This window comes from Artemia sp. Qi Xiang Cuo, chromosome 17 (assembly GCF_049724085.1).
Source record: "Artemia sp. Qi Xiang Cuo chromosome 17, ASM4972408v1, whole genome shotgun sequence".
NCBI lineage: Eukaryota > Metazoa > Arthropoda > Branchiopoda > Anostraca > Artemiidae > Artemia > Artemia sp. Qi Xiang Cuo.
The window spans coordinates 11,591,122-11,604,091 of NC_142810.1; the positions used below are offsets into that span (position 1 = coordinate 11,591,122).

At 36.9% G+C, this 12,970-nt stretch overlaps 1 protein-coding gene across 1 annotated transcript in view; it reads left to right on the forward strand.

The window, feature by feature from the left end:
* The first annotated feature begins 890 nt into the window (after positions 1-890).
* LOC148941889 (uncharacterized) overlaps positions 891-12,970 on the forward strand; it is a 35,606-nt gene continuing 23,526 nt past the window's right edge. The window contains exon 1 of the mRNA XM_089103528.1: positions 891-1,843. Coding sequence (XP_088959654.1) covers positions 1,698-1,843 — 146 coding nt within the window. The 5' untranslated portion in view covers positions 891-1,697. The remainder of the gene's footprint in view (positions 1,844-12,970) is intronic.

Consider the following 12,970-nt stretch of genomic DNA (forward strand, 5'->3'; position numbering starts at 1 on the left):
AATTTTCACCGATGGCGAAAACTTTGGCAAAAATTTTGTAAACTCGGCCAAAATTTAGCAAAATTCTTGATTTCTGTAGAAAATTCGTCATAAACCAGGCAGCTTTTTTGTAAAATTTACGAAGATCGCCACCCCCCCCCCCAATGAAATTAGGAGAATGAAAGAAAACTAATAAATAAAAGGAGATGACAGAAAACTAATAAATTGTTTTTTTACGGTTAGGTGACAAAATAAACACCAGAAATGAATTCAGTCAATAGTTGACCATAAAAGATGTGTGAACACATAGTTTACTTTTTTTTAATTTTTCTCAGTTTGTTAGCAAACAAATAAAAAAAAATGTAAAAATAAAAACAATTTCGCATCAAACTAGATGTTTATATTTTTATATATTTTTATATGTTGTTAAGCGTCTTTTTCTTGTTTGGAGGGTGAAGAAACCGTTTCTTTATCAATTTTTTCCCGCTTAAAACTTATTTTTCTCCTACTGTTAAGGATAGGCATGACAACGGGCATTTTCAAGTGAAAATACTCATTTTGTTCCAGTGAGCCATAGTACGGGAGGATTAGATAATGAGGGCACTTACGATAATGTTCTATAAAGCACACTTTGTCACAATTTACAAGACGTAAATGTCTGTCTCTTATTTGCTTTAATTGACACATGTAGACGTATTAGGTATGCTAAAGTTTTTTACTACTTATTTGTATTTTGGCAATTTCTTATAAGAAAAAATAGCAATTTTCTTTTGCCTTCAGGGGCCACCCTGAAAATGTGTTCCTAGAGCTAGAACCAGTTTCTTATCAGGTTTTCTTTGAGCAAGTCTATTTGAAGAAAGGCAAGTTAATGAAATTAGTGATAAACCGAGTACTTATTGAAAAAACACTAAGAAAGAAATTAAATCTTTCACTTTTATGAAACAAATTTTGCAACGGAAGTATTCCAGTTTGAATAGATTTTTGTGGTGAAAAAAATTCTTGTGCTTTGCATGTATTTCGCAGTGAAAATATTTCATCATGTATAGAAAACCTGATCTTTTATTTCTCTAAGATCTATTTTACTGTGACAATTTTCCATTGTGAGAGGGTTTTTGCTGCAAAAGATTTCTGGTCATGTTTTGCCCAGGCTATACACTGAAAATCAATTCCAGCAGACCTTTAAAGGAATGTTCATGCTGTCAGAAAATTAAACTCCCAGGAGAAGATATAGCCAGACCGTTTTTACAGGCTACGGAAAAGAAGTTGTTTGAACTAATCACGAATCAGAATTCTGTCCTTGACATTGAAGAGTTGTATGTCTTCCCAGAGGTTATTACTAAAATTGGAGACCAGGAAGAACATGGTTTTAAGGCAGAATATAGAGTTTATGAGGAGCTGAAAAAATCAAAGCTCCACACATATATGTTTTACACTCCTAAAATAAAAAAAAAGAGGTGGGTGATTTTTTATTCACATTAAAATCGTTAGTAATCATTTTAGATGTGAAGGCTTTTCAACTAAAAGACAATCCAACAAAAGAAGATTACAGAACGTTGCAAAATAAACTATCAACTTATAAGAAACAGGAAAAGCGTGTTATTCAGGATATTAAAGGTTTTTTGACCAAACACAACTGCAACTATGATACCGGTTTGTTTCACTACTTTATTGTGTTTCCAAACACAAAGCGAAGCCAAATACCCAAAGAAACAGAATGGATGCCAGAGAATTTGCTTTTCCAGGATGAGTATTCCAAGAGGCTATTCCAAGTATTTAAAACATATAAAAAACTGAGTTTGAAAGAAGTGGAGTCTAGATTTGTCGATGAAAACAGTCAATACACACTGAGAACTCTTTTAGCATGGTTGGTAACATTTTAATTTTGTCTTTTTAAATTCATTCAAGGGTAATTTCAACCTTTGCAAGGATAATTACAAACAAATGGTAATCAACTATTTCTTAGAAGCTTTAAAGAGCTAATGCAATATTTCCTGAAAGAACAAAAACCCTTCAAACAATTACTCACACAATTATAGATTAAAAAAAGTTTGTAATATCAATAATAAAACTGTAAACGTAGTTGGAGGTAGAGATTGATCTTCTAGGAGGGGGGAGACCTGAGCAGCCAACTAGCTGTTGGAAGGTCACAGCGTGGTCTCAAACTCTAGTAATCCGATTCAAGATTTTACAATTTACTCGTGAAATTGACAAGGTTTGGAAATTATCAAGCAATTCAACGAGAGATGCATAAGTGACACTTCTTTATATTATTCCTACCCTCAGAGAAACTGGGATGCGTTCCTAAGCTCTGCAGTGAAGTTTGCAATTACATCTCAAATTAGGTATGGTGTCAAGTCGATGCTCTCATATTGGATATCTGGACAACAATTATTGAAATTTTTCCAAAATTCGCGTCATAGTTCAAAAAAAGTTTACTAATTTCCAAGAAATTGCCCCTATTTTGAATGAAGAGTCCTTTTGATCTCCTCTAAGAGCAAACCCTAACGAATAAGGGTAATTATTAAGTATATTCGCTTTAAAAATAATCTTTATTTTCAATATGTTCCTAGTCTAGTTATTTTTTTTACTTGTTGATAGACCCCACCGGTTTTTGCAGTCGATACATATTTCTTAGCTATTTGCTGTTCTAATTTTATTTGTTAATTTACATTAATCTGTTAAGTGTTTTGTGCAGGTACTGATCTTCTGATTCAAGGCCAGTGGCCGGAAGTGCAATGCGGGGCCAGGAGGGGTCAGGAATGTAATGCTGGGCAAATAATCCGGTGAATTGGCAAAGAATGAATATAGCCGGGCAAAGAATCCTAGACGTTTTTCATATTTAACGTCCTTTACCCATCTTCAACTGTTCACAAGATATTAACAATTAGAAGTCGGCCATTTTCACTCTTCCACAGTCTAAAAATCTAATCTATAAAAAAAAACGGTTTTGTAAGCTATCTACTGATGGTCGGATACAAGATTCCAACAAATTACTGATTTTGGAACCTCATTTGGTACCTCCAGTAAGGAATTTTACATAGCCTATAAAAAGCTCAGATAGGAATAAGCAAACCTGTTTTCCTTGATTTGTAGTCGTTAAGATTTTATTCTAGGATTTAAAAAATGTATTCAGAATATTATTGTTAAAAAAATATCAAGAATCTTTCTGTAAAATACAAATATTCAAAAACATATAGGGTACTCCATTTAAAATATAATTTAAAGAAAATTATTTTTACGCAATTTTTCGCAACACGATCTAAAGATAAGAAACTTTTATGAGAACTACTTCTCTGACACTACAACTACCTTACTCAAACATTTTCTTTGTATAGCAAAAAAAGAAAAAAAAACAAAAAAAACTGGGCGGTACAATATTTCTTCATTTATTATTGTGAAATTTTGTAGAGGCAAACCTGTTGTAGGCGTGTTAAGTAAGTGATAGAGCAGGTACTGAAAGATAATAAACCTAGCATTAACAGAGTGCATTAATGTTGTACACGAAATTTAAGCAGCGCTAGCCTTTGGAATTCATAACGAGTTTTTTGGGTACTTGTGTAGAATCCAGTAAGTACAAGAGAAGTGAAGTTTCGTTAATGCTAAATGTTGCGGTTTCATCCCTGTTTCTTTTCTTTTCAGATGAATGACCTGTTTTCTGTTCCGTAATTACATTAGCCTGTAGGATAATTTTCAATCATAAGTTAAACTTTCGTTGCTAAGCTAGATTAATTAAAATAAAATAAAAAAAGTTTTTTCGAGGGAAGTAAAGAGCGAAGTTAATAAACGAACAAAAATTAAACGAACAAAGATAAAACGAACAAAAATTATTACTTCACAGCCTATCTAACATATATCAATGAAACTAATGCAAATAAATCAAATGGTGATATTTCCCTATGTTTTTAGGATTAAAGAAAACTAGCGTTTTACTGAAAACACAAAACAATATAGGAGTTTTGGTACGGTAAAAGGAAACCTTTTAAGGACACTTTTAACAGTATAAAAGTAAAGAATTTTAGATTGTTTTTTTATTTATTTTTTCGTTTAATTTGGCATCACTTCTGCACAATGAGCTTATTTCAATGATTGACTGTCCTTTTGGATCTGAAAAGGATATTTCATGAAAATTTTGTAGACAATTTCGAAGTGAATGCATCTTATTTGTATTAGGACTACAGACTTGCTTTAGAATTTGTATCACAACTTAAAATATTCCGTTTTATAGAGAGGAATAACTGGATTTCCAGAGTTCGTATTAAGATTCATTTGTTCTTCAATTTGAGGAATACTAGGTGAGACCAAGATGTTGCCTGATAAATCAATCCATTATTCTATATGCTATGCAATGACTTTAAACTTATTATGTTTATGCCAAAGTTTTCAAGATAGTTTTAATTGTATAATGAAAGTTACTGATATCACAGCTCCTGTAGGACTATGAAAAGCGCTGTAGATTAGTTTGTTATTGTAAGGCTACGTAGTTACTTTTGACTCCTATATCAATATTCTTGCTTTTATACTTGGCTTTTGTGTTTTCACTAAAGCGCTGTCTGAAGATGACAAAGAGTGGTTTTCGAACCATTCCTCATCATCATCTAATCAGAGAGGTCCAGGTCGCTCTCATCAAGCATTCCGAGGGCGTCATCAAGGGAAACTGCAATGAAGAAACAGGTTCAGTAAGCTAAAAACTAATAGATTGTTGCCAATTTAGTAAATACAACAATCACTGGCCTCTGCTATCCCCATTAGAATCGAGATTTTAACTACGAAAAATCAACCCTAACTTTTTACTCGATTGAAACCGCATGTCCACAGACGAAGACATTGACGTTTTCCAAGCTCCAAAGGATGGCACTTATCAAACTAACTGCTTGTAAGACTATCTAAGCACTGTCTACAATCAAGAGAGTACGCCTGATTTTTCTCACAACTCCTTCTCACCACTTTCTTTTTTTCTTTTTTCTTACCTTTGCTTGTTTTCATCTCTTTTTTTTTAGCCTTTTCCAGTTTTTAAAAACACCACTAAAAGTCGCAGAAATTTTCTAAAAAAAAAGTCACAGATGGCATTTCAGGTCCAAAAAGCACATTGAAATAACGAAACCTTTGCTAGATGGCCAGGCCTCTGCACAATTTTTTTTTTCCGGTGATTGCCACAGACGTGAACACCAGGTCTCAGGAGTTTAAGTTGAATAAAAAAAAACTCAAAACAAATCCACAATGTTTTCTTCTTATTCTGTTTGACTGCTTAAAAACTACCCTTTCACCTATATCAGAGGCAACGCTGTAGCCTTGCCTATAGCAAAGGCCATAAGGCTCCGATGTTTTTGTTTTTGTTTTTTTTTTCTCCTACAGGCACCTCATATGGAAAGGGTTGTCATAAAAACTTCAGAAGGGGCTCATTTGATTGGAAATCGGAGGTTCTAGTGCATTATAACTTCAAATTTCAAATTAAATAAGCCCCATCTGAGGTTTATACGACCACCCATTCCATAAAAACCTTATATGCCGTCATGGCATAATTTACAAACCTATCCCTATTGTGCTGGGGGGGGGGTGTCACCCCTAGAGAGATTATTATATGTTATTTGAACTATTTTAAACAAAATTGTAATCTCATAATTTCAATCAGATGCGTTTGGTGAAAGTCGGGGAGGGGGATCTAGATGCCCTCCATCACTTTTGACGCTTCAAAAGGAATTAGAACTTCCAGTTTTCAATCAAATGGGCCTTTTCTAAAGTTAAACAATCGTCCCATCCATAAAAACCTTATATATCCTTCGGCATAACTTACAACCCTCGTCCCTAGGCTCTGGTGGTTTGTTTCAGCCCCAAAAGCCTTGTTATACGATTTTTGGAATATTTTGAATAAAATGACTATATCAAAAATTTTTATTCGATGTATTTTGGCAAAACACGTTGTGTTAGGGGGGGGGGGGTAACTTCCTTCTGATAACATTGTCTCTTAAAAAGGGGACTAGAAATTCAGATTACCAATCAAATGAGTCCCCTCCGAAGTATATATAACCACCCTTTCTATAAAAACATTATATGCCCCCCGGGGCATAGCATGCCCTGAGAGTGGTGAGAAGGGGGGTGTCTTCCTCAAAGACACAATTTCTGGACTCTTCAACTAGATTGAACAAAATTGCTATCTCCAAATTTTGTTTGGATGTCTTTGGGGGAATGATGAGTGTGGGGGTAGGGATTGCTCTCAAGTCACTTTTGACTCTTCAAAAGGGTGCTATAACTTTCAATTTAAAGTCAAATGAGTTCCATTTGAAGTGTATGCGTCCATCCATTCCACAAAAATCTTTTATGGCCCCAGGCCGTTACTTACAACCCTATCTCCAGGGCACTGGGGGGTTGTGTCAACCCTAGAGTCATTGTTCTAGTTCTTTTGACTATTTTGGACAAAATTGCTATTCAACCATTTTAATCAGATTCGTTTGGTCAAGAGGGGTAGTCGGTGGGCGGCTATCTGCCCTCTAACACTTTTGACTCTTATAAGGAAACTAGAACTTCCGATTTTTAACAAATGAGCCTCCTCTAAAGTTTATACAACCATCCTTTCAATAAAAAACCTTAAATAACCCTTGTACATAACTTGTAACCCTTGCCCTTAGGCTCTTGGGTTTGTTTCAACCCCAAAAGCATTTTTATATGTTATTTAGACCATTTTGAATAAAATGGATATCTCAAAACGTCTGTTAGATGCATTTTGGGACAATAAGACGTGTGTGTATGCATGGGGGGGGGTTAGCTTCCTTCCGATTACTTTGACTCTTAAAAAGAGCAGTAGAGCTTCTGATTACCAATCCAAGAAACGCTCTCCGAAATTTATATGATCACGCTTTCCATAAAAACCTTATATGCCCCAGGGCATAACAAACCTTGCCCTGAGGGATGGTGGGATTTGTTGTCCTCAGAGACATAATTTCCGAACCTTTCATGCACGTTGAACAAAATGGCTATCTCAAAATTTTTATTTGAAGTGTCTGGGGAAATGATGGACATGGGGGGAAGGGTCATTTGTCCTCTGAGCACTTTCGACTATTAAAAAGGGCAGTAGCCCTCTCAATTTCCAATCGAATTGGGGTTTGTTGGGGGAGGGGGGTTTGTTGTCCTCCAATCACCTTTGACTATTAAAAAGGGCACTTGACTAGTCCCTTCAATTTCTAATCGAGTGAGTCCTTTTTGAAGTCTCTACGACAACGCTTTCTATAAAACCCTTATATGCCCAAAGGGCGTAACTTACAACCCTTGTCTTGAGGGCTGGGGGGGGGAGGAGTTGTCTTCCTCAAAGACAATATTTCCAGACCGTTTAACTACGTTGAACAAAATGGCCAAAATGTTGATCGGAAGTCTTTGGGGAAATGATGGGCGCAGGGGGGATTCTCCCTTCGATTACTTTTGACTATTAAAACGGGCACTAGCCTGTTCAATTTCCAATCGAGTGAGTCCACTTTGAAGTTTCTGTGACAACATTTCAAGAAAAACCTTATATGTCCCCAGGAGATAACTCAAAACCTTAGCCCTGAATTCTCTGGGGCGGGGGGCGGGGTTGTAATCCTCAAAGATATAATTTCCGGACACTTCAACTACGTTGAACAAAATGTTTATATCAAAAGGTTGATCGGTTGTGTTTGGGGAAATGAAGGACGTGGGGAGGTGCATTCGCCCTCCAATTACTTTCGAAAATTAATAAGGGCACAAGCCCTCTTAATTTCCAATTGAATGAGCCCTTTTTGAAGTTTCTACGACAATACTTTCTACAAAAACCTTATATACATCCAGGGCAAAAATACAACCTTTGCCCTGAGGGCTGTAGGGGGTTGTCATCTTCAAATACAAAGTGTCTGGACTTTTCAACTACGTTAAACAAAATGGCTCTCTCAAAATTTTGATTGGATGTGTTTGGGGGAAATGTGGGCGGGGAGGGGGGTTTGTTGTCCTACAATCACCTTTGACTATTAAAAAGGACATTAGACTAGTCCCTTCAATTTCCAATCGAGTGAGTCCTTTTTGAAGTTTCTACGACAACTCCTTCAATACGAAGTGCCCTGGTCTAAAACCAAAAAAAAAATAACAATTGTCCTCCAATCACCTTTGACTATTAAAAAGGGCACTTGACTAGTCCCTTCAATTTCTAATCGAGTGAGTCCTTTTTGATGTCTCTACGACACCGCTTTCTATAAAAACCTCATATGCCCAAACGGCGTAACTTTGAGAGAGCCATTTTGTTCAACGTAGTTGAAAAGACCGGACATTATGTATTTGAAGATGACAACCCCCTACAGCCCTCAGGGGTAAGGTTGTATTTTTGCCTTGGATGTATATAAGGTTTTTGCAGAAAGTGTTGTCATAGAAACTTCAAAAAGGGCTCATTCAATTGGAAATTAAGAGGGCTTATGCCCTTATTAATTTTTGAAAGTAATTGGAGGGCGAATGCACCTCCCCACGCCCTTCATTTCCCCAAACACTTCCGATCAACCTTTTGATATAAACATTTTGTTCAACGTAGTTGAAAAGTCTGGACATTATGTATTTGAAGATCACAACCCCCTACAGCCCTCAGGGCAAAGGTTGTATTTTTGCCCTGGATGTATATAAGATTTTGTAGAAAGTGTTGTCGTAGAAACTTCAAAAAGGGCTCATTCAATTGGAAACTAAGAGGGCTTGTGCCCTTATTAATTTTCGAAAGTAATTGGAGGGCGAATGCACCTCCCACGTCCTTCATTTCCCCAAACACTTCCGATCAACCTTTTGATATATACATTTTGTTCAACGTAGTTAAAGGGTCCGGAAATTACATCTTTGAGGATTACAACCCCCGCCCCAGAGCATTCAGGGCTAAGGTTTTGAGTTATCTCCTGGGGGCATATAAGGTTTTTCTTGAAATGTTGTCGCAGAAACTTCAAAGGGGGCTCACTCGATTGGAAATTGAGCAAGCTAGTGCCCTTTTTAATAGTCGAAAGTAAACGAAGGGAGAATCCCCCCTGCGCCCATCATTTCCCCAAAGACTTCCGATCAACATTTTGGCCATTTTGTTCAACGTAGTTAAACGGTCTGGAAATCTTGTCTTTGAGGATGACAACTCCCCCCCCCCAGCTGTCAAGACAAGGGTTGTATTGCGCTGCCTATGAAAAACAATTCCAACAATGTTGAACATGCAAAAATTCTATCTTGTGTTTTACCCAATGATATTGCCTCATATTTTTAAAATACTGAACAACTGAGTTCAGTGGTTCAGTTGCACGGTGGCTCAGTTACACGGTGGTTTAGTTACAAGGTGGTTCAGTTGCATGATGGTTCAGTTACACGGTGGTTCAGTTGCAAGGTCGTTCAGTTGTACGGGGGTTCAGTTACAAGGGGATTCAGTTAATTGGGGTTGAGTTGCACGGGGAGTTAGTTACACGACGGTTTAGTTAAATGGTGTTTATTTACCTGGTGGTTCAGTCATAAGAGGGTTCAGTTGCACAGGGATTTGGTTATACAAGGGTTCAGTTGCACGGTGGTTCCGTCACACGGCGGTTCAGTTACACGCACACCCCCCAGGGTATAACTTGCAACCTTAGCCCTGAGGGCTGCGGGGGGTTGTCATCCTCAAAGACCCAATTTCCAGAACTTTTGGCTATCTTAATGTTCAACAAAATGGCCATCTCAAAATTTTGATTGGATGTATTTGAGGAAATGGGTGGGTGTGAGAGGGGGGTTAGCCACCCTCCAATCACTTTCGACTATTAAAAAGGGTACTAGCCCTCTCAACTTCCAATTCAAGTTTTTACGACAACGCTATGTGATACAAGCCTTATATATCCCCAGGGTATAACTTACAATATTTACCCTGGGACTCTGGGGGGTCGGTCATCCTCAAATACACAATTTCCAGGACTTTCCACTACGTTGAACAAAATGTCTATCTCAAAACCTTGATTGGGTGTGTTTGGGAAACTGGTGGGCGTGAGAGGGGGGTTTTTACCGTTCAATCACTCTCGACTATTAAAAAGGGCATTAGCCTTTTCAATTTCGAATCGAATGAGCCCTTTTTGAAGTTTCTATAACATCGCTTTCTATAAAAACCTTATATGCCTTCAGGGCATAGTTTAAAACCGTTACTCTAAGGGTTGTGGGGGGGGGGGGAATTATCATCCTGAAAGACGCAATTTCGCGAACTTTCAACTACATTGAACAAAATGGCTATCTCAAAATTTTGGTTGTATGCGTTTGGGGAAATGGTGAGCGTGAGAGGGGGTTAGTTGCCCTCCAATCATTTTCTACTATTAAAAATGGTACTAGCCCTTTGAATTTCCAATCGAATGAGCCCTTTTCAAGTTTTCACGACAAAGCTTTCAACAAAACTTTATATGCCCCCAGGGCATAACCTATAACCTCTGCCCTGAAAACTGTGGGGGGAGTGTCCTGCTCAAAGACATAATTTCCAGAACTTTCAACTGCGTTGAACAAAATTGCTATCTCAAAATTTTCATTGGATGTGTTTGGGGAAATGGTGGGCTTGGAAGGGACATTAAGTGCCTTCCAATCACTTTCGACTATTAGAAAGGGCACTAGCCATTTCAATTTCCAATCAAATGAACCCTTTTTGAGGTTTCTACGACAACACTTTCAATAGAAACCTTAAACTCCCCCAGGGCGTATATTACAACTCTTGCCTGAGGACTGTGGGGGGTTTTCTTCCTCAAAGGCCTAATTTCCAAAACTTTTAACTACGTTGAACAAAATGCCTATCTCAAAACTTTCATTGGATGTGTTTGGGGTAAAGGCGTGAGAGGGGTGTTAGCTGCCCTCCAATCATGTTCGACTAATAGAAATGGCAATAGCCCTTTTTATTTCCAATCGAATGAGCACTTTTTGAACAGCGGAACTTACTACGTTACTACGACAAAGATTTCAACAAAAACCTGATATGCCCCAGGGCATAACTTATAACCCTAGCCCTGAAGACTCTGGGGGGAGAGTCCTGCTCAAAAATATAATTTCCAGAACTTTCATCTACGTTGAACAAAATGGCTATCTCAAAATTTTGATTGGTTGTGTTTGGAGAAATGGTGGGCTTGGAAGGGGTGCTAGTTACCTTCCAATCATTTTGACTATTAAAAGGGCACTAACCATTTAAATTTCCAATTGATTGAGCCCCTTTTGAATTTTCTACGACAACACTTTCTATAAAAAACCTTATATTCCCCCAGGGCATAACTTACAGCCCTTGCCCTGAGGGCTGTGGAGGGGTTGTCATCCTCAAAGACCTAATTTCAAGATCATTCAACTACGTTGAACAAAATGGCCTTCTCAACATTTTTATTGGATGTGTTTGGGGAAGAGGTGGGCGTGAAAGGGGGGTTAGTTTCCCTCCAATCATTTTCGACTATTCAAAAGGGCACAAGCTTTTTGAATTTCCAATAGAATGAGCCCTCTATGAATTTTCTACAATAAAACTATCTACATAAACCTAATATGCCCCCATGGCATATAAGGTGTATTCTCATAGGAAGAATCATTTTCTGTAACAGACAACTCTTGCCCTGAGGGCTGGGGAAGGAGTGTCCTCCTGAAAAACCTAATTTCTATCTTGAAATCAACTGCGTTGAACAAAATCTCAAAATTTTGATTGGATGTGTTTAGGGAAGTGGTGGGCGTAGAAGGGGTGTTAGTTGCCTTCCAATCACTTTTGAATATTAAAAAGGGCACTAGCCATTCTAATTTCCAATCGAATGAGCCGTTTTCGAAGTTTCTACGACAACTCCTACGATACGAAGTGCCCTGGTCTAAAGAAAAAAAATTAATACATTGTGCCAACATCGGTTTTTACTTAGGCAGCGCTATTGCGCTGCCTGTGATAACCAATTCTCTTACTTAGAAGTATCATTCTCTCACTTAAATCGCTACAAAGTTCCGCAAAATTCGTTTACTTTTTTTATTGTAATAATTGGGAGAACAGAATTCAAACACAAGTGAGCATTGGATTAAAGATTGGTTGTTAGACCGCGGTCGTTTTCAGGGAGTAGGGGTTATGTACTTCTATTGAATGGTGTCTTCACTACAAACAGGGAGTAGGGTTACTTCCCGTTTCCCTAACGGTAAAAATATAAGGCTTACTGCGTATTTGGCGCTTTAATAAAAAGAATTATAATACAAATATTTTCTTTTGTTCTTATTACAATATTAAAAATAACTTAAAAATTGTAGTGAAACCAGACCAGGATTTACCAATAGGCCCACTAGGCCCGGCGGCTTTCACTCTTCCCGAAGTTTTGGGAATTTTTCCGAAAATCTTTTAAAAACGGAGCGGCAAAAACGCTTGAGCTTAGAGGCGTCGAAGCTTTAAATCTGGCCTGGGTGAAACAAAATCTTAAGCTGGTGAGAATTTAGCAATTAATCATATTTTATATCCAATGTTCAGTTTAATTTATTAGTTCTTACCAACACTTTTAATTTATTTGGATTAAAAAAATATTTTGAAATATTGAATTTTGAAAAACTTGAAACTTTGGCTATCCAAAACGAGCAAAAAATTTTTTTTTTTAAATCTTTTCGAAAAAGAAGCTTTCTGAAGAAAATTAAAGGCCATATGAAACTTAAGACAGAAGAAATAGAAACCTACAATAACTCAAACTGAAAACAACCAGAAATTACTATTAAATAATAAATGAAATTCAAAACGAACAGAAATTAAATAAACAATCATAGAAAAAAAATATACAACTTGTACTTATATAAAAAAAAATTATAAATCTCAAAACGAGTAAAGCTTAAGTTGAATATGCAAATCAAGCTTAAAATGAACAAAAATATTTTGCTATTGAGGCATAAATGAAACCTGAAACAAATAGAAATTAAATCAACAATCATAGTAAACAAACAAACAATAGTTACTGATATAATTGATCAAATAAATCTTAAAACAAGTGACGCTTAATTTGAAACCTATCTGTAAATTAATCCCAATGGCAGTGTTCTATTAGACTTAGTACCA